At 41.2% G+C, this 27309-nt stretch overlaps 1 protein-coding gene and 1 pseudogene across 3 annotated transcripts in view; both read right to left on the bottom strand.

Moving 5' to 3' along the window:
- VCL (vinculin) overlaps positions 1-27309 on the bottom strand; it is a 93708-nt gene that overhangs the window by 46375 nt on the left and 20024 nt on the right. For both annotated transcript variants that reach the window (XM_084794943.1, XM_084794942.1), the window contains exons 2-3: positions 16734-16804; positions 622-772 (exon numbers count right to left, since the gene is read on the bottom strand). In XM_084794943.1, the coding sequence (XP_084651069.1) occupies positions 622-772; positions 16734-16804 (222 nt within the window). The remainder of the gene's footprint in view (positions 1-621; positions 773-16733; positions 16805-27309) is intronic.
- Positions 7945-16727, bottom strand: LOC311604837 (26S proteasome regulatory subunit 10B-like; annotated as a pseudogene). Its single transcript has one exon. The product of its transcript is annotated as a 26S proteasome regulatory subunit 10B-like (transcript).

Consider the following 27309-nt stretch of genomic DNA (forward strand, 5'->3'; position numbering starts at 1 on the left):
GAACTCACAGTGATTCGCCTGCCTCTGCCTCCCGAGTGCTAGGATTAAAGGCGTAGCTTTTTTTTTTAAATCATGCAATATTCCATTATCTTTTTTTAGGTTGGGGGGTGTTTTTGTTTTTGTTTTTGTTTTGGGGGGTGTTGGTTTGGTTTGGTTTGGTTTGGTTTGGTTTTTTGGTTTTTGTTCGTTTGTTTGTTTTTTGTTTTTTAGACAGGGTTTTACTGTGTAGCCCTGGCTGTCCTGGAACTCACTATGTAGACCAGGCTGGCCTTGAACTCACAGAGATTCACCTGCCTCTGCCTCCCAAGTGCTGGGACTAAAGGCGTGCACCACCATGCCTGACTTCCATTATTACCTTTAAAATTAGGCTTTCTGGGCTGGAGAGATGACTCAGAGGTCAAGAACACACCATGTTCCTCCAGAGGACCTTAGTGCTTGGCATCCATGTCAGGTGGCTCACAACTACCTACAACTCCAACACTAGGGATCTGATGGCCTCTTCTGATTTCCATGGGCAATGCACACTCTCTCTCTCTCTCTCTCTCTCTCTCTCTCTCTCTCTCTCTCTCTCTCAAACTAAGCTTTTGTCTGAGAGGTCTTTATGGGCCTCAGATTGCCTACCTCAGCCTCATCAAAGGTAAGGAGTAGGTCTGACGTGCCAGAGAGGATTCCCCTAGAGCCATCGATGAGGTAATCCCGCGCAGGAACTGAGTATGGGTCTGACTGAAGCATCTGGGCTGCTTGAACAAGTTTGGTGCAAGCATTCTCAACCCTATGGAGATGAAAATGGGTTAACTCCTTAGCAGAAGAAAATGTAAGATCACCATACACAAATACAAAAAAAAAATGTGTGCATGCAAAGTTTTTTTTTCTATATGGTAAATGGTAAAAGCCAATTTATAACAGAATTAGGGCTTTTAATTCTTAAAGTCTGCAGCTGATGGCAGCACATGTGTTCATTCACTGGGCTCGTAGATAACTTGTTTTTTGTTATTTCTTGGCAACAAAAACTGGGAGTATATTTGGCACTTTTACTTTAGGTGGCCACATCTCTGTAACTCCTTTGTTGGAGTTCTTTTGTTTCTTTCCTCCTTTCCATCTCACGGCAGACATTAAACAAAGAACTGAAAAACATCAGAAGTACTGTCAGACTTACCATCTAGAAATAAGCATTCAAGTATTATGCAGGGATTTTAAGGGTTTTTTGGTTTGACTTGGGTTTGTTTGTTTGTTTGTTTGTTTTTTGAGACAGGGTCTCACTATGTGGTCCCAGGTGGCCTGGAACTTAGAATGTAGACCAGACTCACCTGGAACTCAAGAGATCCACCTGTCTCTGCCTTCAAGTGCTATGCTTTAATAATAAGACAATGCAAAGTATTGAATAAAGGGAACAAGAAAGAGAACGAAATAATGCACAATGTTTCACTCATCTTGCCAAGTGGATTGGGGCCAAGCATCTCTATAAGACTATGTTGTTGGGCTGGAGAGATGGCTCAGAGGTTAAGAGCACTGGCTGCCCTTGCAGAGGTCCAGAGTTCAATTCCCAGCAACCACATGGTGGCTCACAACCATCTATCTATACTGAGATCTGATGCCCTCTTCTGACACACAAGTGTACATGTAGGCAAAACATTATACATAAATAAATACATTTAAAAGAAAAAAAACTATGGTGTTAGTTAAAAGATCAATGGAGGGCTGGTGAGATGGCTCAGAGGTTAAGAGCACTGGCTGCTCGTCCAAAGGTCCTGAGTTCAATTCCCAGCACCCACATGATGGCTCATAACCATCTATAATGAGATCTGGTGCCTCTTCTGGCCTGCAGGCAGAGTACTGCATGCATAGTAAGTAAATAAATAAAAAAATAAATCTTTAAAAAAATAAATCAATGACATTAACAACTGAACCAACAATTAAGCAGCTTACTACTAATACAGTTTAATAAAAACCACAAATTCAGCCAAGGATTTGGTGGTCAAGGTGAGGAGAACTCATTTAACAGAGGAACTCAAAATGCATAAATCAAGTATACTCCTTGACCCTACTTACTATAATATATTCATTCATTAATTCAATTACTCATTCATAGAAAAGATTGCATGATCTCCTCTAATCTAATTTCAACAGACCTACTATTTTCACTTAGTAACTTAGAGATAAGGAACAAATTACTTCAAAACAATTTGCTAATATTACACATTCTCATTTGAAAAAACAAAAAATGTATATATCATATGTAAAAACACTATTCATAGCATTATTTTGTGGAGCAAATGAAAGAATACAAAAATTTCAACAAGTATAAAGCAACATTACATTGCTAATAGGAAAAATTAAACCAATATGAGAATTTCAACTACATAAAAGAACTGGCCTATGAAAGATGTAAAAAGTATTATTATAACTCAAAAAGCATACGTTACTAAGCTAAGAAATAAACATGGTTCCATAAGGCAGTACCTAATACTACTAGTGAGAAGCAAAGTCCTACTGCGCACACCCCCACCTCAAAGCCCCCACCCACTCATCTACGCTCCGTCCCCAGCTTCTCTACTGTTTTCTGTAAGTCAGGGTCTCACTATGTACTTCAGGCTAGCCTGGAGTCACTGTGTAGCCCTGGTTGGATTTGAACTTGTGCTCCTCTAGCCTCCACCTTCCAAGCAGTGCTAGATACAGGCACACAGCACTGTATCTGATTTGATGTGGCTTTGATCGGTGTTAATAAGCACAGGCCTGGAGCTGGAGACACGGCTCAGCAGTCAAAAGCGCATGTCTTGAAGACCCAAGGTTGGTTCCCAGCACCTACATCAGGTACCTATAATTCCCCTCCAGGGGTCATGTACCCTCTTCTGAGCTCCAAGGGAACCAGGCACACACATGGGACACATACATACATGCAAGCAACACACACACACACACAGATAAAATAAATCAAGAAGTAATTTTAAGGCTACATAAAGAACTACTTCATCCATTTCCTGAGTGCTGGGGTGAAAGATGGACCTCTGCCCAGCAACAACTTTGAAATTTTTAAATGAGGGGTTAGGGAGATGACTTCACTAAAGTGCTTGCCACTCAAGCATGCATGAGGACCTAAGTTCAGATCCCTATAACCCATACAAACCCAGGTACAGTGGTGTACATCTCTAACCCCAGCACTAGGGAAGCAGACACAGACCCCTGGATCCCACTGGCCAGCCAACCTAACAGAATCAGTAAGCTCCAGGCTAAGAAAGAGACTCTTTCTAAAAAAAAAAAAAAAGAAAGAAAAAAGAAAAAAGAAAAAGAAAGAAAGAAAAAAAGACTGCTGGGTGTGATAGCACACACCTTTAATCCCAGCTGGGCCTACATGGCAAATCCCAGAGCAGCTAGCTAGAACTATATACTAAGACTCTGCCTCAAAAATAATTAATTAATAAATAAATAAGGTGGATGGGCTGGTGAGATAGCTTCATAAGGCCCTTAATACCAAACTAGGAGCCACTCAGTGGAAGGAGAGAACCAACTCTCCAAAGCTGTCCTGTGGTCTCCACATGTGTGCCACGGCACTCATTCCCACACACAAAAATAATAAACTGTGTTAGATAAGATGTTTAAATGAAAACTCATATATGTTGAAGAGAATAATCTCAAAGGTAGTATAAGAACAACTAGTCATTCACTGGAGACCACTAGCCATGACTGTTTACCCGGCCTTGCCTCTACCTCAGGAACGTGTCCTCCACCTGCTGTTTGATTAGCCTCCCCTTCTTGTGCTCAGTTTTAAATGTCTGTTCCTTCAGGCAACCATCACTTGTCTTCCAAATCTACAGGTGTTTTCAGTTCCCATAGAATTTACCACATTTTCTCAGTTTTCTCTAATACTGTAAATTAAGCACAGCAAAACAAAAAGCTTATTCACTTGAACAATTAATGGATTCACAGAGTGTAACACCTGACAAAAAGTAAATGCTCAGTAACTATTTGATGAAAACATTTTTACCAAGTAAAGGAAACATAAGATCATCTGAGCCAAGGAAATCAATAACTATTTATTTTATTTGCATTTGCTTTTGTTTTTCCCAGACAGGGTTTCTCTGTGTAGCCTTAGCTGTCCTAGACTCACTTTGTAGACCAGGCTGGCCTCGAACTCACAGCAATCTGCCTGCCTCTACCTCCTGAGTGATGGGATGACAGGCAAGCGGTACTGCACCTGACTTTGAGCTACATTTATTGAGACAGAGTTTTGCCTTGGACTTCTTGTAGCCCAGGCTGACTTGGAACTCATGACTCTCCAGTCTCAGCCTCCCCTGCGACGGGCCTGCAGGCACACATCACTATGCCTAGCAGGAAATCACCAAATAGTCCCAAAGTTGATTTTACTCCCAGGGAACCTGATCCTTGATGAAATTATACAAAATAAGCTCGAGCATCACAGAATGCAATTCCTGAGCTACATCTATTCACAAAGATATAGTTACTATATATGATTTTCAAACTTGAAAAATGACTTCTTAAATGTTAGGAATAACTTATAGAGAGAAAACCTGGTGGGATGGGAAAATGAAATGGGAAAGATTTGCCAAGAATCAAACTGACTGTCCACTAATGGTTCTCTTGTGTGATAAAATGATAGGCAGAACAGACACTGCGTCATTTTTTACTACAGTAAGATTACCCAGTCGGTACATTAAAATTTAATGGCATTCATAAAAGCCAAACAAATCCCACTATGATTAACCAGCAATCGGAAACAGGAGGAGCCCATCATCTCAGTGGAATATGTGAGTTTTTTCATTTAAGCATTTTGTCTGCCTGGCCTCTTAACGTGATCTTCTACTTTGAAATAGAAACCTAAATTCTAGGGAATAACTAGAAATAGGATCAGTTTCCTAAATAATCTTATAACCTATGTCCTAATACTATTCATTTAAATCAATCAATCAACTTGTGCAAGTTGAGGCTCCCCTGCCTTTGAGTCTTCAACTGCAAGGACCAATGCTTGTGATTTAGATCAATGGAACCAATGACAGGTTCATGGGATTCTCTTCTCTCTCTCTCTCCAAATACAGTATTCTGCCTGCATGTGTGCCTACAGGCCAGAAGAGAGCACCAGAGCTCATTATAGATGGTTCTGAGCCATGTGGTTGCAGGGAACTTAACTCAGGACCTTCGGAAGAACAGCCAGTGCTTTTAAACCTCTGAGCCATCTCTCCAGCGGCCCCACCAAATTCCTAACATACTCATAGCTAAATCCATCCTTCCCAGGATTTAACCACATGTAAAATAATGGAAATTTCTAAGTTTCTCACTTGGTGACTTTATCTCTAATCAAGCTGATTTAAGGTTTAAAAAAATATTTTCCTAATGCGTGCTGGGTATCAGGCATGCATGTTATCACTCAACCATGCAGCACCAGTCACAAAGACCTCTTCACGGGATCTCTGAGTTTCTTTTCAAGTGGGTCTCTCCTTCCTTAGCCTCCAGAGGGCTGGGATTATAGGGTGGCACAGGCCTGGCTTCCAACTTTATTTTAAAACAACAGAAATAGACTCACTTATGGGTAGCATCCCAATAATAGCTAATATGCTTTGCATCCTGGAGTTGCCATTTTGAAAGGTCAAGGATCCTCAGCCATTAGTCATCTAGAAACCCGAGTGAAGGCCACAGGCACAGTAGCAGTTTTTAGAAGGGAGTAGGGAACACAGAGTGCAGAAAGAATCATACTTTAGTCCAAGGAGCAAGTGCACAGCCCCAACTCACCCTATCATATGCTGCATGATAATGCCAGAACACGTTGTCCCAAGCCTGTGCTTAACTGCAAGACCTTACGGTCCTCGTCCATAAAATCCACAGGGCACTCATTTCACTGTCCCATCTCTTAAGGTATACCACAAAACAGAGAAGCTTCTTAAAGATTTGCTTTAATTATGTAGATACGAGACGGGTGTCTACGGGGCTGGAGCTGTGGTGATTATGAACTGCCTGACGTGATCTGTACTGGAACTCTGGTCCTCTAGAAGAACAAGCACCACACACTCTTAACCCTGAGCCATATCTCCACCCAAAATGAAAAGTTTTGTCACTTAGACCACAAGAAAGCTAAGGAATAAGGTGTGGTGGTTGTTTTTAATTCACTTAGGAGTATGTGACTGCATCTATGCGAGTGAATGTCACGTGTATATGGGTACCTACAGAGACCAGAAGCAGATGTCACAGTGCTTAGAGCTGGAGTTACAAGGCAGTTGGGAGCACCCTGACATTGTTGCTGAGAACTGAAATTGGGCCCTCTGGAAGAGCAGCAAGCATTGTCTGTCAGTCTGTCAGTCCGTCTGTCTGTCTGACTGACTGACTGACTCCCTCTCTCTCCCTCCCTCCCCGACCCCGACATACACACTCATTTCTTTTACTTCAGATGAGATCAACTAACCATGCAGACAGTTTTGACTTCCCCAAGAGGTAAGCCAGACGTGATAGTGCACGCCTGTAATCCCAGTACTGGGTGGACAGAGGCAGGCAGATCTCTGTGAATTTGAGGACAGCCTGGTCAACAAAGTGGGTCCAGGACAGCCAAGTCCACACAGTGAAACCCTCTCTTGAACACCCCCCCCCAAAAGAGATAACCAAAGAGGAAGCAGCATTCTGGGACTGGGAATATTACAAGCATTCCAGCCATGCAGGCTGCGTGTCCAAGTTGTTGGTAAACAGCTAGCTTGAAATCATGAGTCATACCTTTGAATCCTTAACATATCGTGTTTTCTCCCCCACTTCCTTTTTTCCTTGCTCCACCCCTTTTCAAACCTGGCATCAGTGCACAGAAGAGATTCTAAACCTTGCAAAGTTCCATGAAGAACTCTGTGACCCACAAGTCACAGACTCCTATGGTCCTTTTTGGTCTCAAGTCAGAATTAGAGACAGACTGAACATACAAGCACATGTGTTTTACAATTACCTTTAGTTCTCAAATGTATGCTGATGCCATTGTGATGTGAAAATTATTTTTAAACATTACTAAACTCATTTTATCTTCTTGTTCCAATATATTCCTTTAATTAACTAATAAAGTCTCACTACTACTATTTGAAGGTCCTTCTAAAGAAAAAAGTTGATAGCTACTGTTCTACAGCATAATATAATCAATGATGTAGGTGTTTAAATGCCTAAACACAAAATAAAATGGGGCAGATATAATGCGGGAATACTTTTACTTAAAAAAAAAAAACTACCAATAAATATCATGTGGAGTTAAAAAAAGAACAGCGTCTAGAGTCACATGGCTAACATATGGCAGCAATTCAAAAAAGGGTGATAAGTAATATCACTAACAGAATTTAGAACCTAGGAGAACCACAAGCTTTAAAAACCAGGATAACAGAATCACTTAGAAAGATAAATAGCTTACACCTAAAACTAAGTAGAAAATTAGCACAAGAGATTTTAACATATTTCAATCACTGAGAGTTCCAATAGACAAACAAACAGTAAGTAAACCTATGAGTTGGACCCCAGTGCACAAAAAGAAAATGTAATAATAATAGTAGTAGTAGTAGTAGTAGTAGTAGTAGTAGTAGTAGTAGTAGTAGTAATAATTAATCAAAACTTCCCCTTAGGCCAGCTTTAGACACAGTTTACCAAATTTTCAACAGCAAATAATCTTTGTCTTATGTAAACCATTTAAAGAACTCAGAAAAAGAATTTTTGTCAAAATAAAATAACCTTGCTATAGAGCTGGACAAGAAAAGAACAAGAAAATTGTAGAGTAAGCTTCTTCTTGAACAAAAAGTGAAGACATTTTAAAATGTCGGCTACTTAGGGCTAGGGACACGGCTGAGCTGCTAGATGCTTACAACCCACTCAGTGGATGTAGAAAACCAATTTTTGCAGGGCAGCTAACCGCTCATCTTCATACACATACATACACGCAATGACATAAATGTAAAAAAAAAGAAATATCTGGTAATTAAATCAGATATGATGGCACGAGTAAGGAGACTGAGGTCAGCCAGGATCACCTGGGGAGAGTCCACCTTACTTTAGGGGTGGGGCACATCACCCTAATTCAATCTGGCACTGCTGTTTGGTTTGGGGAGAAGATCTCACTGTGTAGCCTACGTAGGTCAGGACGGCCTCAAACTAGCAATCAGCCTGCCCCAAACCTACTGAGCGGCCACGACTCCCACCTGATGCTTTCTAAATCACAAGCAAATATAATTTATCCCCACCTCCAAAAAAAAGGAAAGATGGTTCATTATCAGAAAATTTACATTCACACGCCAGACTAAAGACTATCATAATACAGTAAAAGATAAAAAATTGTGTGATTGTCACCGAAAAAATATTTTTAAAAATAATAGCTTTTTTTTACTTAATTTGTGTGTTTTGCAGTCACAGAGGCTAGAAGTATAATTTATCAGAAGAATGACTGTCTAACATAAGACCCTGGGTTTGTTCCCTGGCACAGTAAAATAAGTCTCACCATGACAGAAAACAAAGATTCAAAGAGGGGAAACAGCTACGTTTTTAAAGTAATTAGGCTTATTTGAGGAAAACAATTAAAATTAAAAAAAAAAAAGACTGAGAAGCTGTGGCAGGACCTGTCCATCACCAGTCAGCACCTCACCTCCAGATACCTCTACGTCTACTATCATTCACGGACGCCGCCCAGCGGCTGGTCTACTATATGAAGCATCCTCACAGAGAGAAAAGCCCATCTCAGCACCAGCCCCGAGTTAGGGTCTTCTGCACTCAGTTACTGAGCTGCCTCTCAAACGGAATGAAGTGGATTAAATAACAACCAGTCCACACACGGAATTTAACAAACGGAGCTGCTTCGTGGGGTTCTTTTGGCTCTACTATGGAAAGAACAGTAAAGATTTTAAACAAGTCCAGGCAAAGCAAATGTATAAACTTTAAACTCTTAAAATGAATTTAATTTGAGACTAGACATATAACTGGAGAAACCAAGGTAGTAATTAAAGGAACACATGCACCTGGCTATTGTAGTGTTTTTATTTGCTTTTTGTTTTGTTTGTGTACTTATTCCATATGTGTGTATGCATGTTTAAGTGACTGAGTGTGTATGTGTAGTATGTGCACATGGGAAAACCAGAAGTCATGGTCTGAGTGTCTTCCTCAATCAGATTCGAACAGACATGCTAGCCAACCGGTACTCTGGGGTCTCCGCTCTACCCCTGAGCTCAATGTTGGGGCTACAGATACATACCACTGTGCCCAACCTTGTATGTGGGTGCCAGGTCGTCATGCTTACACAGCAGGTACTTTCCCCCAATGAGTCATCTCGGGGGAAAAAGCTGAGGCAGTCAACAGTCTATACATCTATGAGATGAGTGAGTCACTTAGTCAACAGTACTTGTGATCCTTAAACCTTAATAGCTTAGTACTTCTACTCTTTCCAGTTTGAGGATTATAGGACAAACAAGCCAAGGGGATGGCTTAGTGCAACTCAGTACTTGCTGTGCAAGCCTGACAGCCCGGGCTATGTGAACGCAGCATAAGAGCTAGAAGAAGTGCAGCTTGTATCTATCACCCCAAAGCTCATAAAAGCAGCAGAAACAAAAGGAGACCCTGCCTCAAGTCCTGAAAGTTATCCTCCAAGCTCACACCCACACATATACCATATACAGACAAAAATAATAAATAAAAGAAAAAGAATTAAGTCAGTGAAATAAATACATCACAAATTACATCTGTTTTGCTTGCTTGCTTGCTTGCTTGCTTGCTTGGTTTTTCGAGACAGGGTTTCTCTGTGTAGCCTTGGATGTCCTGGACTCACTTTGTAGACCAGGCTGGCCTCGAACTCACAGCAATCCACCTGCCTCTGCCTCCCAAGTGCTGGGATTAAAGGCGTGCGCCACCACTGCCTGGCTTGTACTTTTCCTTTTTTGAAACACTTAGGAAAAGAATAAATTGTTATCTTCTAAAAGTAGTACACAACTTTAATCCCTAAACTCAGGAGCCAGAGGCTGAATTTAAATTTAAAGCCAGCCTAGTTTACATAGCTACATGCAAGTTCTTAGCCAGCCAGGGCTACACAGTAAGACCTTGTCTCTCAAAACAGAATTAGTTAGTACTGTCTGAAGGTGAGTAGTGAGTCCCACTACCTTCTGAAAAGTCAGACTATAGAATGCACATACCCTTGGAAACCATGAAATCTGTAATAAGGAAAGTAATGAGGTGATATTGAGTGAGTCAGTTTATCAAAGATTAGTGTTTTTATCTATGAAGTGGGTTTATTACTGGTGGTACCTACCTGCAATCTCAGATCAGGGTTTTAGGCCAGTTTCAATATATCTAATCTTGCTAGTTCATTTGGTAAATCAATATGTATTTTTCTGTCTAATCTTCCTGGACGCAGCAAAGCAGGATCCAGCGTATCTGGTCTGTTTGTAGCCATGATCATTTTAACTCTACGCAGAGTACCAAATCCATCCATTTGATTTAGTAACTCCATTAAAGTTCTCTGAATCTCTCTGCCAGCTGATGTACCCTCAGAAAACCAACGCCCACCAATAGCATCTATGTCATCCATAAAAATGATGCATGGCTAGTAGTCCCCAGCATAGTTAAACATTTCTCTAATCAAATGAGCACTTTCACCAATGTACTTGTCCACAGTAGAACTAGATAGGACCTTCAGGAAGTTGCAGTCCAGCTGACTGGCAACAGCTCATGCCAAGAGTGGTTTCCCAGTGCCTGGTGGCCCATACAGCAAACAGCCTTTTGGAGGTATTATTCCTACACACTGGAATAATTCTGGATTTGTAAGAGGTAATTCTATTACCTCTTAATTCCTGAATCTGTTCTGTCAGCCCTCCAGTCTGACTTCCGGGGTCCTCATGAGACATGTTGTAAACCAATGGACAAACACCTCATGATGGTCAGTGTGGTCATATCCAAAGCAATTCTCGTTCAGCTTACTTTTATCAAGTTGCTGATGACAACCTATGGCATAACTTAGTCCATGTGTTGCTTTATCAACCAATTTTTCTTCTGTTAACTGTTTAAGCACTTCACCCACAATCTGCCCAACACTCTGTAGTGCCTTCAGGTCACTGAGACTTCTCACAGTGCTTGGTAAGTTCATCTAACTGTCCCCGTAGCTCCTTAAGACGGCCGTCAATCTCCTTGTGCTCCAGCAGCTTCCTGCGGGAGTCCTGAAGCGCCTTATCTCTAGGGTCCGCCATGATGAGAAGCCATAGCTATAGAGAGCTTATTTTAAATGGGCAGAATCTTAACATTGGCATTCTCAGAAATACATGATGTGTTAGTTAAGGTTTCTATTGCAGTGACAAGACACCATGACCAAAAGCAAGTTGGGGAGGAAAGGGCCCGTTTGGCTGTTCATCACTTAAGGAAGCCAGAACAGGAACTTAAACAGGGCAGGATCCCAAAGGCAGGAGCTGATACAGAGGTCATGGAGGGTGCTGCTTACTGTCTTGCTCCACATGGCTTGCTCTGCCTGCTTCCTTACAGAATCCAGGACCACCAGCCCAGGGATGGCACTGCCCATCAAACACTAAGAAAAATTCTGACAGCTGTGTCTTATGGAGGCATTTACTCAATCAAGGTTCCTCTTCTCTGACGACTCAAGTTTGTGTGTCAAGTTGACACAAGAGTAGCCAACATATGTGGTAATATATGTATATACATCCCGGTAATATATATGTGAGCTTCCTGGGTCCTCTGAGTTCTTTTCACTCTTTTAAATAGTCTGTAGACAATGGAAACACAAGTAACAGACATCTAATATTTTGCTTGCTCATTTCTCAATCATATTGGGTATATAAACTAGACCAGATTTAGCCCATCAACCTATTTAGAACTCATCTGCAAATTAATAAAATGACTCTGCTTACTACTGAAAAGACTCAGCTTCACAAAGTATTTTTAAAGAAGCCAGTCCCAAACAGCAGTACACAGACATGTTGGATACAGCAAGTCCAAAGCGGAGTTATTTCAAATCAGAGAGGTTGCTCTAGGTCAAAAATGCAGTGAGGCAGCTGGCAGACATGAATGATTAGCTCACAAACTTGGTCCTCCAGGAGAAGAGACAAGTCTTCTTACACGGCAATGGAAAGGATCACAAAAGTCACAAGTTTAAAAACAAAACAAAACAAGCACACAAAAGCACCCTGAAATATCAGAAGCACACAGTAGCCCCAGAATATTTTTTAAAATGATTCTAAAAAAATAAAAATAAAAATCAATAATTCTATCCACTTTAACCAACAAGTGAATTTAAAAATAGAAATTACAAGACAGTTTTGTTTGGGTGCTCAAGAGTGAAAGAAAATAAAAGCTAAATATAAATGCTGGAATATAAAACAAAACACTATTTTCCTTAGGCCAAAATGACCTGAATTAGATCTAATTATGTTTTAATCCCTTTATTATATATTCTTTGTACACTAATATAAACTATGTTAAAAATCTACAGGTATGTGCCAAAGTTACGCTTAACTGATAGAGTTTAAGGATGAAAACAAGGTGATTCCTCGGGGAAACAGGCTGAATGAATGGAGCACAGCACTCTCTCTCTCTCTCTCACAGCACTCTTAAAACATCGTTTTATTCAGCAGGCCTAGACATCCCAATGATTCAAAAGCAATCCGAGCTGGCAAATCAACTGAAGCTTTGACAGTTACCAGCAGGCTGCTGAGAGCAGCAATGAGGCAGAAGGTAACACATTGCGGTCGCAGTGCAGCAGCATGTGCCTGCCCGCAGATCCCGTGCTCTGCTCCTTAGCGGAGCTTAGACACAGAACCACAAGCAATGGCTGAGAACACTTGGGCACCAAGCAGCCTCAGACAGGGTCCAAGAGCCGCTTTGCTTACTGTTTCTGTTCCACTGCACAAATACAAACGAACTTCCCACTCAGGAGGCAGGGGCAGGTAGATCTCTGTGTGGGGCCAGCCTGATCTACATAACAAGTTCCAGGACAGCCAGGGGTACACAGTGAAACCCTGTCTGAGGGGGGAAAAAAAACTAAAAAAGAATGCGGTTCCACTGTATACTATAAGTGGACATTTTTCTCCCAAGGAAAATTCAGACCATTCATCAGAAACATCTCTCAACTGAGAGGAATCAACATCAACCAAGTCCACGGGACAGAAAATGAAGCTGGCCAGTTTGACACACTTCTTCTCCTTCATCTTAGCACTGACACCTTTATCCATTTGGAATCTGGCTATGGACCTTCTTGAAAAACCACTTTCCTGCTGTCATCCTGTGGCTCAAAAACTACAAAGCTGTTCTCCTTCCAGCTCCAAATTCCCTAACCAGGCTCTCAAGGACCTTGAACCCTGGGCTGAAACTGCCTCACCAGGCTGTTTGCTGCCTCACCCCCATTACCAGTCCTCTCCTCATGGGCCACCATGCCGTAGACCCAGCACTTACGCCATCCCGAGGAGCCTGCCCTCTCCTCCCTCAACTCTCCCAAGTCTCACGCTGTACACCACACCTCCTTCTACGATTCACGCCTACACTGACGTTCTTTTTAGAAAACCCTTTCGTATCACAGCTCCTGATCTTGAAAGCTCTCAAAATATCTTTACTTTTTGTTTCTCTTTGATATACACAAAAAGAAACCTGTAATCCAAGTAACTGCTCAGGAAGCTGAGGCAGAAGGATCTTGAATTTGAAGCCAGATGAGGTACATGTGAGACTGTTGTTTGAAAAGAAAAACAAAAAGACAGCTCATATATATGACATATCTCACCGTGCCCCCATGTGTGTGTCTGGAATTAGCAATTCCCAGGCAAAATAGCTGTAATTCCTCTCATTCCTCTTCCAGGAAGTAATAGTAGTAGTAGTAGTAGTAATAATAACAACAACAACAAAATAGCATATTGCACTTCAGTGAAACTATAAGAAGAAAAACAACAACAAAAACAGTAAGCAGGGAGTATATGCAACTAAATACACACCATTCTTTTTTTCTCTCTCTTTTTTTTTTTCCTTTTCCTAACTACATTTGCTCCTACATCTTGGCTGATTTCAACTTATTTTAATTTTTTTCCTTAATATTCTGCATCTGGGTGTTTTGTCTGAATGTATGTCTGTGTGCTACATGCATGCGCTGCCTGGTGCCTGCAGGGCAAGAAGAGGCTCTAATCCCTTGAACTGTAGTTACAAATGGTTGTGAGCTACCATGTGGGTGCTGGGAACCAAATCCATCTCCTTTCAAGAACAGCCACTATTGTGGTTAATGTAAAGGTCTGGCCTATTAAATGTTTATTATTGGGCTTAATTACTACGGTGGTATTTTCTAACCCGCTATCAATCAATAAAGACACAGACATCTGTTATATTTTAAAGTAGCCTTGGTTCACCCAGGGCAGGACAGGTATTAATCCCCTAAACTACCTCCCACATCTCTCTGCCCCCATCCCATGCCATCAGCTTCTAATAATTTCTACAGAGCTACCTCCCATCCATAATCCCAAATACTTGCTAAGGTTCTTCATCTGGGCCAAATCCTCCATCCACACCAGCCACATGCTTCTCTTCCACCTAAGCCATGGCTGTGGCCTCCTTTCTTGTCCTCTTCCTCTCTCCTCCCTCTCCCAAGATCTTCTTCCAGTCTCTGACTGTTTCCCTTCCCAAGATCCTCTCTGTCTATCCAAAGCCTGCAAACCTTAGCTACACCTGCCCCATTGCCTGCCCAGGTGTATCAGCTTTTCATTGGTCAAATAAGAATAAGTTTTTAGGCAAGATTACAAACATTTGGGGTCCGTGAGTCTGCTCGTCTGGACAGCAACCAGACCAACCCTCAACAAGCCACTGCTTTTACCTGGTAAACCATCTCTTCAATCGCCAATATTTTTTAAAGTATTGATAAATAGTTTCTCACTATTATTAACCTACTTATAATACCATTCACAGGAGATTTTTCACTGTATACTGGTAAGAACTGCTATTCTGTGTAGCAATGAGCATGCTAGACAAATAGAAGGCGATAAATAATTAACCAATGAGTGTGTCCAGGCCATTAATCAATCAATTACATATAAATATTAATTAATGCTCAGCTGGCTGATGAAGATTGATGAAAATAAAAAATGTAAAAACAGAATGAAAGAGCTGTCATGCCTGCAGACAATCTAAAGGACAAATCACTTCTCAAGAAGTGAGTCTAACATTTTAATAGCACACCATGTTTACTGCCCTCCTAAAGTTTATGAGGCTCAAGATAGCTCCTATGGCAACTGTCAAGCAGTGTAGCTATGATTCAAGTCTTGGGGAAACTTAGTGAATTGTGAACTCATTTTCCAGCGCAGTCAGAGACCAGATCACTTGTTCCACCCACAAAAAAGAAAGCCTTGCGGTGTCATGCAAATCTTTTTTTGTCTTAAAATACAGAACTCACTATATAGACCAGGCTGGCCCCAAACTTAGAAATATCTACCTGCCTCTGCCTCCTGGTGCTCAGATTAAAGTTTGCCACTATATCCAGAAAGTCTCTCAGTGGTGATTATAATTTAAACTCAGGTTGAATATTCCATATCTAAAATGTTTGACACCAGAAATTGTTCTGATTTTAAGGGTTTTTTTGTTTTTTGTTTTTTTTTTTGGAAGAAAGGATCTTTTTTTTTTCACTAGAAATTTTCAACCTGTGTGTCACTTTTATTTAGTATCAAGCCCACTTTTCAATATTCCCTGAATAACCAGTCAGACAAGTCAGCCTGTGATTTGATTTTGAGACCGACCCCAAATCCTAAAATGGCGTTATCTTTCCTTGAAAGCTCTTAAAATATATACAAGATGGTTTCAGTATGAACCTCCCCAGAGGCCAAGAGTCTTCTGTGTCCTGTAGACTTGGCTCCTTATATTCTAGAAAGTGAACTGGACAGTAAATTTCTACACCGCATTTCCTTCTTTGTGCTGCCTGCGAAGCAGTCACTACTGGATCTGTGACCGCAGACTTCAGAGGAAGCGTAGGTCAGTAATGCCCTGGAAACATCCAAACATCAACCAAATAGCCCCAAAGAATGTCCTGCTCAACAGTTCCAAGGATGTAATTAATTGCTTCCATCTGTTTCCCTCTGTCCCTTTCCTTCAAAGCCGAGACATCTATTTTCTGCTTCCTTACATCCTAAAGAAAAGCAAGAGAAAGATAACTATTGTGTTTCAAATTGTGGAGCATTTTCTTGCCTCCAGAGCTGACAAGCATGCCCATCTTGTTTGGGCTTTAAGCTACAGTAAATGTTCAGTGTAGCTAATGAAGTGATACACTTTTAAACAAACTGCTCAGTTCACCGTACCACACTGCGTTTCCCGTGTTCTCATGGAGACCAAGGTTTTAGCTTCATGGTACAATACAGGTTCAAACCTCTGGGCTTCAGGATCTGATTAACCTTACGTGAGTAACTGTTCCTCTGAGGTATACACAGTGATGACTTTCTAATTCTGTCACTCCTTCCATATTTGTTGGCTCAGATGTTCCGTATCAAATAGATCAAATAGGACTATGAAGCTAGTCTGAAATAAAGTTTATACAGGAACAGGAAAAAAGCTTATTTTTCATTTCTAATTGCCAGAGTAAGGGATGGCTACCCTAGTTACCACCAAGAGTCATCTATGGAAAACAAACAAATAAACAAACAGGAGGATTCTCTTTTGGGGGGATTTATTTTATTTTTGACCTCCACATATACATGAATGTGTTCTTGGAATTAATTTACCTTGTCCTTCTAACAAGATTCCATTTAGTAACAAATGGTTTAGTTACTCACTTAATAAATGCTGGTGGCATATCTCTCTTCAAAATCTGGTCCTCGGTGGTCTGCACAGTCTCTTTTCCAACCTACAAGAGGAAGGCATGAGTCAAACATAAATCCTCAGACTATTATCCTTTACTTAAGCATGTCTGAAACATATTTAAGACCTAGTGAATCCAGGAACGGTAGCATACACCCACAATCCCAGAGGCTGAGGCCAGCCTGGATTATACAGAGCACAACTCAGAACAGGACCAACAATCAAAAACTCTCCATAATCTAGTTTCAAAAGAAATTTTTGGATTTTGAATTATTAAGATCACTCTGACCAACATGGTGGTACTGTCACCCCAATACTTAGGAGAGAGAAGCAGGGGGGTAGGGAGTTCAGGGTCATCCTTGCCTACACAGTAAGGTGGAGCCCAGCCTAGGAGGCATGAGAACTTGCCTCAAAGGGGGAAAAAAAGAATTGTTCCCATAACATATTTTCACAATATAATTAGAAAACAACATGAAGTCAACATGATACAGTGCTGTTATCATTTCTCCAGAGTGAAGGCATCACTGAGGATAATGATAGAACAGAAAACCCGTTGGAAATACAGATGCAGCCAGGCGTGGTGGCACGCGCCTTTAGTCTTTTAATCCCAGCACTCGGAAGGCAGAGGTAGGCAGATCTCTGTGAGTTCCCTCGTCTACAGAGAGAGTCCAGACCAACCAAGGCTACACAGAGAAACCCTGTCTCAAAAAAACAAAAAGAAAGAAAGAAAGAAAGAAAGAAAATACAGATGCATATGCTATACTGAAAAAAATCTCTATAAGGTCACACAAAGGATACAACTTAAGCAGACTAAAATGAATATGCAAAATAGGATACACAAAATATAAATGTTGGGGGGTGAGGAGGGGAGAGAGTGAAAGAAATATCTGATGAAATTCTGACTCTGATACTAGAAATCAAACAATAAAACGCACAACTTTAGTAGTCACACACACACCTGTGTGTGTGTGTGTGTGTAAACCTGAAAGTAACATGCTTCTCTATAATTACAGAACAACTTAAAAAGAAATAATATACACTTTTGAATGCCAACAACATAATAGACCATAACACACTCTGCAAGTAGCAATATAAACTTGCACATTCTCTTTGGAAAGGCACTTGCTTCTGTCCGTTATGAAACACAAAAACTGTCACAACTAAAAACTCCAAATTGAGAGACTAGACCTTTCAAAAAAGCCGGGCGTGGTGGCGCACGCCTGTAATCCCAGCACTCGGGAGGCAGAGGCAGGTGGATCACTGTGAGTTCGAGGCCAGCCTGGTCTACAGAGTGACTCCAGGACAGCCAAGGCTACACAGAGAGACCTTGTCTCGGAAAAAAAAAAATGATCATCACTATGTTATCCATAACAGTCAAAGTACTTTTAAAATAACTTACCTAACAAAAACAGTTAAGCAAATTAAGACTTGTTTTTAATTCGAGCAAAGCCAATATGGTTATAAAGACTCAGTGCTGTGGGAAAATGCTTCTGACCTTATATTTCACTTAAAGAACTATAGCTAGAGGTAGTAGCTCAAACCTACAGTCTCAGCAGTCAGCAAGCAAAAGCAGCAGGGTGACAAGCATACAATCTGGGGTACGTAGCGAGCTCCACGCCAGTCTAAAATCACAAAACCAGTCTGGAGCTATAGCTCAGTGTTACAGTAGCCTGACACATACAAGGCCTTCAATTCAATTCCCAGCTCAGAAAGAAAAATTTAATACTTTATAAAATATAATTGTTGGATGTTAATACTATGCCAGGTATGCTGGCTCACACATATGACTCCAGCATTTAGGAGGCTAAGACTCAGCATAGATTTAAAGCCAGCCTGGGCTACACACTGAGCTCTAGGAAAGCCTGAGCTACAGAGTGAAACTTTATCAGAAAAACCAAAAATACATGATGCATAAAAACAAAAATAGAGCTAGAGAAATAGCTTAGTTGGCACTTGCCATGAACACACGAAAACCAGAGTCTGAGTCCTAGAACCCATGTGAACAGGCCAGGCACAGGCTGGCAATCCTAGAGCTGGGAAGGGAGGCAAGCCACTAGTCTAGACCAACTGGCAACTTCCAACCCCAGTGAAAGACCCTGTATCAAAAAAATAAAGTGGACAGCTCTGTGAGAACACCACCTGACGTGACGTCTGGCCTCCACATGCACACACACCTGCAGGTACACGAACCTGTGTGCACACACATCACAAATAATAACTAATCACAGAAAAAAGTCAAAATATTAAGTCATACTAACTAGATTATATAAATACTTGTATATGTATTATACCTCAAATTATATACTTCCTTATTCTCTTCAAAAAATCACCCCTGTGCAAAGGTTAGATGTCCATTATTATCCCATTATATCCTAATTATCAAATATGAAAAGAGGTAGACTACCTTAGCAAAAGCTTGAAAAACAACTGCAAGAGGTAACACTGTGAGCAGTGAGATTCCCCCACATAAACCTCTTTAGGTATGCTCAGACACAAACCACTTCACAGTAAAGAAACATGAAATGTCTTAAGCCCGGGTTAGGGAGCATCTGAATCCTACTTAGCCATTTAACTTTTGATTTGGGTTTAAAGAAAAAAGTGAGCAAGAAAAATCCCTAAGTGCACAATAAGTCAGCTAAAGAAAAAGCTACAATAAACTATTCTTAGTGAATACAAGCCATGCATAAATTACTGAAGACAGGGTTTTTCCTATCAAGTTAATAGCTCAGAGAGAGCAACAGCGCTGTGTAAGAGCCAGGGCTTCCAGACAATAGACTGTCTGTAGCACAATAAAAGCCTTTCAAATCAGCAGCCACTTTAAGAGTTTCTCAGATAAAATATGACAGAATATTTCCAGATGTATTGTTCGCTATGTTTGCCAGCTGAAACCAGCCATTCACAAAGCTGTGGGCCATGATTTCATGAAGTAAAGGACGAAGTTCAGGCATGAAGTCACTGGTTCCATTAAGTATAATGGACTTAAAGGAATATTCACAGTTAAGACACATGGAGATTCCTTTAAGGTGTACATAGGGAGCAGGGAGATGGAGAAAGAGAAAACAAAGGAGGAAGGAGAAAAGGGTGTGTCCCTCTCAAGTCTCCTCTGGGAAGGTGAGGGTTAGAGTCAGTGTCACAGAACCACATGGCAGACGCTCCAGGTACTAAAGATGAACTCTACTACATTCTAGTCAGGTTAGACAGAGTCACAAGGACACAAAAGGAGCTGGGGGTGTGGATGGGGTGTGGACCAGTTGGTAGAGTGCTTGCCTAACATGCAGGAACCTTGGATTTGATCCTTAGCACTGCATAACCCAGGAATGGTGGTACACTCAGGAGGCAGAAGCATGGTACGCAGATACACACACACACACACACACACACACACACACACACAAAACACTCATATACAAAATGAATTTTAAAAAAAAAAAGTAAAAATAGACAAAACAGTTTGTTCTAAAATAAGATTAGAGCTGAAACTTTGAAGCCAAGAAGAAAACTCTGATCCTGCAGATCTGGGCCTAGTTTGCCATGATACTCAGGAGACCACAGCAGGAAGACGGCAAGTTCTGGACCACTTTGAATAATAACCTAGTGAGACCCTGGGTCGAAAGCATAAACCCATTCTCTGTATAGACTACTGCAGACCCCATCAGTTAAGACAGTAGCTGGTTATCTAGTCCCCTTCTTGTTTGCTTTGTTGTATTTTCATTTATAAAACATGAGTACTAGCCGGGCGAGGTAGCACATGTCTTTTCCCAGCACTCAAGGAGGCAGAGGCAGGTGGATCACTGTGAGTTCAAAGCCAGGCTGGTCTACAAAGTGAGTCCAGGACAGTTAAGGCAACACAGAAAATCAGTCTTGAAAAAACAAAACAAAACAAAAAAAAAAAAAACCGTGAGTACTATAGAAACTATCTCTGTCTCCATGGTCATGTGGAGACGGAAGGAAATGTCTTTCCTGATATCTCTTGCTTAGTGGCTTCAAAACCCAAAGTTCTATCTTTGGTTTGCCTAGAAAGGCTTTATCAATTGTTCACAAATCAGGAGCTATCATTATGGTCCATTACAACCTTAGAAACTGGTTTCTTTGGACACCCTGGACTGTATGATACTTCTGTAATGGAACGCTGAACTGTAGGAAGCACAACAGAGGATGAAAGCCCTTCAACAGACCTGCAGGCCTATCTGTCCTTTCTAGACCATTTCCTTAGCCTGTCCTTCCAATTGAGGAAAACACGCACACAAACACACCTGACTGAGCCCTTTCCTGTGCTCATCTTTCTGGCTGAGCTACGTGATCCTTTTGTTCTCTGCCTACCACACTAAGTTCCAGGTCCAGCTCTGTCTCTTGTGAAGAGGTCATTTGGTAAAGACATAAAGAAGCGATGAGTGACCTAAGACTAAAGTCACAGAAAGAGTCGGGAGACAAGCTCCATTTTAGAAGATTAATGTTCATTGTTATAAGTTCAACTTTAGGAAGTTTATTATTCCCAATAGGTCAGTAATGTGCCTCACACCTGTGCAGCACTGTCACCAAAACACCTGGCCTGTTAAGCCCTTTAAAGGCTGATACATGATAGAATTTTGTACCTCATTTGTTGTTCCAGATTAGCTAATAAACAGCTGTGACCTCAGATAAGTTATTTAATTACTTTTCCTTTAATTGCTTCTTCCATCATTGTGACCTAAGTGCCTTAAGGGCAGAGAAATGGCTCAGTGATTAAGAGCCCTGTCTGCTCATCCAAAAGACCAAAGTTCACATTCTAATCATCTTTGTCAACAATTTCACAACCATCTATGACTCCAACTCCAGAAGATCCAATTCCCTCTTCTGGCATCTAGCACACACACATCATCATCATCATCATCATCATCATCACCATCCTCATCATCACAACAACAACAACAACAACAAATAGCTTTTAATTTTTAGCAAGAGGGTCTGGAGAGATAGCTCAGCGGTTAAGAGCACTGACTGTTCTTCCAGAGGTCATGAGTTCAATTCCCAGCAACCACATGGTGGCTCACATCATCTATAATGTGATCTGATGCACTCTTCCAGCCTGCAGGTGTACATGAAGACAGAGCACTGTATACATAATAAATAAATAAATATATTTAAAATGGAGCAAGAAATTTTATAAATTTTTATTCACTCTTAATTTATTAATAACAAAGAAAATATCGAAGTGAATGAATTATTTTGGACTACAATGTAATTAACAAAATATTTCATGATAAATTAGAGCAATACTATTATAATTCTTATATATGAAAGCAAATACACAAAAATTCGCTACAAAAAAAAAATTTCAAGATCTTGAGAGATAGCTCAAATATAAATTTGCTGTTCTTCAGCCAGGCATGGTGGTACTCGCCTTTAATCCCAGCACTCGGGAGGCAGAGGCAGGCAGATCACTGTGAGTTTGAGGGCAGCCTGGTCTACAGAGTGAGTCTAGGACAGCCAGGGCTACACAGAGAAACCCTGTCTTGGAAAAACAACAACAACAACAACAAAAAGTTGCTGTTCTTTCAGAGGACCTGAGTTCAATCCCCAGCATGCATGTCTGGTAGCTCACAACCACTTGTAGCTCCAGATCTAGGGCTTCCAACATCCTTGACCAACACACCTGCACTTGTGTGCACTTAACCACACATAGACAAAAACATACAATTAAAAATAATCTTTAAAATTTAAATGCAGAGAAAATACTAACAAATGGTCTTAGTTGCATACAGTTCTCAGCAAGTTGTCTGGTCACTATTTTAAATCATAATTATCTAACTTTATAGTAAGTACACACTATCACTTCCAAATTTCAACTCCATTGCTCTGTAGTATCTAGATTTATTCACTGCTGGCCATTGCTCTTAAGACCTAATTTATATTCAATCCAATAATCAAGCGCTCCCTGCCAACGATGTGTCGCCTAGGTGGTAGGAAGAGAAAAAGAAGCAACCCATCCTTGGCCATATAACTGAAATACTGCAAGTGACTGAGAAACAGGCCTTGAGGAGGCTTCAGGGGACTTGGCAAGAAGCCATGTTTCTTCTGAAGACTCTTACTTTGTTTTGTAGTTAATTTAAATATCTTTTGTTCGATACGTAACTTTCAGATCAAAAATTCTACATAAGAAGGCTTTTGTCTTCTGCTGTTGTTATTATGACTCTTTTCATCACATCCTATTCAAGTGCAGAAATGTAGAATGATTGGTTTCTTTCCAGGGAAAGAGGGATGAGGGTGGGTGGAACGGAACTAGCCAGTCACTACCTAGACTAAAAAATGTGTTAATAGATGTCTCCCTTAGCTGCACTAAAGGTGAGAAAATAGAGAGGATTTGTATTACCAATTTGTATAGCATAAATGGTAACTGTAGGGCTTTACAAAAAGCAGGGTGTGGATGCTGTATCCCTCATAATCTTTAAAGAGGCAGGAGGACTGTGAGGTAGGAATCCAGCCTGTGCTATACAGGAAGACCATATTTAGGCACTATGTTCTCTTTCTTTCTGTCTTTCTGTCTGTCAATACAAAGTCTCACTACGTCACTCTGGCTGACCTAGACCTCACTTATATAGATTAGGGTGGCCTAGAGACCAGGGTGACCGTGATCTCTCAGAGATCCCCCAGCCTCTACGTTTGTAGTGTGGGACAAAGGGTGTGCACCCCCATACTCAGCAGGACAATAGGATATTTTTGTTTGTTTGTTTGTTTTGTTTTGTTTGTTTTGTTTGTTTTGTTTTTGTTTTTTGAGACAGGGTTCTTCTGTGTTATCTTGGCTGTCCTGGACTCTTCTGTAGACCAGGCTGGCCTTGAACTCACAAAGATCCACCAGCCTCTGCCTCCCAAGTGCTGGGATTAAAGGCATGCGCCACCACGCCCGGCAGTTCCCCCAGTTTTTCAAGACAGGGTTTCTTTGTGGCTGGACGTGAACTCACAGCAATCCACCTGACTTGGGCATGAGCTATTACTTTAGCTAATATCAGCGTTTTTCGAGACAGGGTTTCTCGGTGTGTCCCTGGCTATCCTGGAGCTCACTCTGTAGACCAGGATGGTCTCAAACTCACAGATTATTGCAGGGATTAAAGGCATGCACCACCACTGCCTGGCAATAACATCAGTCTTTATTGGCACTGTTAGCCTGAGCAACCCATTATACAGAAAAGTCATTGTGATGTACAAATGTACCCAATGCCAGTCTCAGGACGTTCAAAAATAATGCGTGTGACCTACCATCAGCACTGTTCTTCTATAATGAAGACATGTTTGCATTTCATTCACTGATAACCTTTGTCTATCATTCATAACTGGCCAGCACATCAGGTGCTTAGAAGTCATATATCCAGAAAAACTAGACTCTAATCCACTCTCTTTCCAACTTAGTCATTCATGGAATTAAGCACTTCCTTAGCACTTCCCAGAGGGCAAGACTGTGTACATCACCACGGGAAACAAGTTAAGTGAATCAACCCATGACCTCCTTAGACAAGACAAATGCTTAAGCAAAACTGTGTGCTCGACTAGGGTTACATGCGGGTTTCCATGACTTATTAAAATGGTACAGAGAAAAGGAGCTCTATGAAGGCCAACTGAACATTCTCCAGGAGAAATAGAATGTGAAGTGAAAGAAAAAAATATGTTAAAAAGAAGACTTTCCAGTCACTGGGCCATACATGAAAGCATGGCCAGTTTAGAAAGTACAGATCTATGTGGCAGGAACATGGAAAGAGAAGAAATGTGGAAGGGCCAGGAAAGTATAGACGGAGCCATATCATAAAAACTTCTGTGTGTGATACTATGGGTTGAAATAGCGGCTAAGCAATGGGAAATTAATAGGTCCAGTAAAGGACACTGTTAGGTTTGACTTCCAACAGGAAAGGTGAGGGTGAGAGGAGCGCACCTGGAAGTTCTCCAACAAATAAGCCACCTAACACGCAACATGTCTAGTATTGCACTGGTGAAGAAAACACACACGGCCCCAGATCTCAGGAACCTAGTCTTGGTGAGAGATGACAGACAAACTTAATCAGCAGCAGTAGAAGACCATAGATGAAAAGATGTGTCTCCAGAACATTCACTCCATGTACAGAATAGAAAAGAAGTCTAGGATGAGTTTCTTATTCCAGGATCAAGGGTCCAAGTCAACAGGAACAGAGAAAACGCCAGAGCTTGGCTGCTTAACGAGCAATTCACTTACCTAGGCTGGGGAAAGGGTTTAAAAGTAACAGTGAGGGAGTGGACAATAAATGACGTCAAAACCCAACAATACAAGCAGATAACACCTGCTTAAAGACTAGGTTAGTAAAGATAGGTGTGGTGACTCATACCTGTAATCCCAGAACTCAAAAAGCCAAGGCAGGGAAACTGCTGAATATCCAAGGCTAGTCTGAGTCTCAGAGCTAAGATTCAGTCTCAAAAAAAAAAATTTTTTTTAAGCCCCCATGGGAAGGAGGGGAGGGAAGCAATATTTTGATTCATCCATCTATCCTACTATGAAATGCTCACCAGAGTATGAAACAATGAGGAAAGTTTCACATTAACAAGTAATTCAAATCTGTAGGCTTCCTTGAAAATTAGGAAAACCTGACTATGTTATGTTGTATTTCCACATGACAATAAACTAGAGGTGTACTAACTTGTTAGGGCCTACACTGTTTTAAATTTACCACAGTCCTCCTAACTCCTTAGTGTCCTATAGCTGTCCCAATCCATTCACTAACCACTTGGCTGCTGCATGATCCCTAACTTTATCAAACAAGATTTCATTTTAATCAGTACAGTGCATTAGGCTAGCTCCCTAATAGCATGGGCTTTAATCAAAATGTCTATTTCACTAATGAGGAAGCATTCTAGTCTCCCAATTATGTATCTACACAGGAAAAAAATTTTGGATAGAGAAAGGCACATCACGGAAACCAGAATGGCAGATGACTTTTATTTTCTTGTTCATCCTTTTCTGTACATTCTAGATTGGGGCGGGGGTGGATGAGTATGTATTGCCTTTAAAATCAGGAAAGTCCAGTGCTAGCCAGGCACGATGGCACATGCCTATAATCTCAGCACCTGGGAGGTTAAACATGAGGACTGTAAGTGGAAGGCCAGCCTGGCATACACAGAGAGCTTGAGGCTAGCGCAGCACACACAGTGATAATTTGTCTTAACAAGAAAAAGAAAGAAAGAAAGAGAGAGAGAAAGAAAGAATGAAGGAAAGAAAAGAAATCCATACTTTATCAACAATACCTTTGGTACAAAACAATTTATAAAATCTGAGGAACTACTAGTGCTGGAAGTTTCCACTTTGAACAGTTTCAATAAACTAATGTATATGTACACAAAGAAGACACTCATGTGAGCCCAACAGCAGAGGAAGCGTGTTAATGGCGAGTTCTCATGTCAGACAAGCTCATCCAACACCACAGCTTCCTGGAGCTCCCGCGAAGCTGCCCTGGCAGCAGCTGTTCGCTCTGACCCCACAACTGAGACTGAGTGCACTAGTTCAGGCTGGATACATGTTAGCAGAACAGCCGGGGTCACTAGAACCCTCCTAAGAAGACACTGCCAACAGGCTCCAGAGGGCTGAGGCTTCCTTCCATGTGCAAACACTTCATCCTCTCTCGACTCACAATTCTCCCACAGGCTTTACAACCACTTACAGCTGCCTTCTGGAGGCCACCAAATAAATTAACAGGACAACAGACCACAAGCGCAAGCTAGTATCTTCCTCACCACCCGCTCTCCTGCCAATTCCCTCACAGAAACAGAAGCTAGGCCCCTTCTGCTTCACGGATTGGTTATTGTAGGCTGAAAAGGGATATGGGAGTCTAGTCCAGATTCTAGAAACGAAGCTCTGGGACTGGAGCTGGAGCTTGGTGGTGGAGGACATGGCTAAAGCGCGCGCGAGGCTGCGCATTCAATTCCCAGAAGAAAAGAAGGGACCGGATAAGAGACCGAGGGGAGGGGGGGGGGGAGGGAGGGGGGAGCAATGAGGTTTGCAAAGGTTATTTCTCTTAAGATAGTTAAAGGCCCATCAAATACTAAAGTGTTTTTCATGCTGATTTCAAACATACAAACCTAAGTGAATTCTAGACCTACCCACAACCCCCAAGTTTAGTCCTACCTCTAATGAGAATAAATCAAGCATTAACTATAGAAAAATAAAAGAATGTTTGGTTTGGTTTGGTTTCTGGTATTAAAAAGATTGCTTAAAGGGAAACTCCACAGCATCTCCAATGGTTATAATTAAGTAATCATCGAATATTCCTAAGTACTGAGGAGGAAGGAAAGGTCTTTGAATGACCTGAATGCTATCTTTAATAAATGTTTCAAGTAGAGTGCAAATTCCTTAGGGAAGTTGTGACTTCAGGTCTAAGAATGGCTTTTCCCTCACAGCCATGACACAGTGACTCACATAAAGTAAGAGCTCAGAAAAGAACCGCTCACTGAAACAGGGAAAATAACTAAAGCAAGTAGCCAGGCCTGTTAGGATTTAATTCTACTAACTTCATATCTGCCCACGCTTTCTCTTTAATTCCTCTACTCCTCCTAATTTAT

The sequence above is a fragment of the Acomys minous genome (assembly GCF_964271855.1).
Source record: "Acomys minous genome assembly, chromosome: 9".
Classification (NCBI taxonomy): domain Eukaryota; kingdom Metazoa; phylum Chordata; class Mammalia; order Rodentia; family Muridae; genus Acomys; species Acomys minous.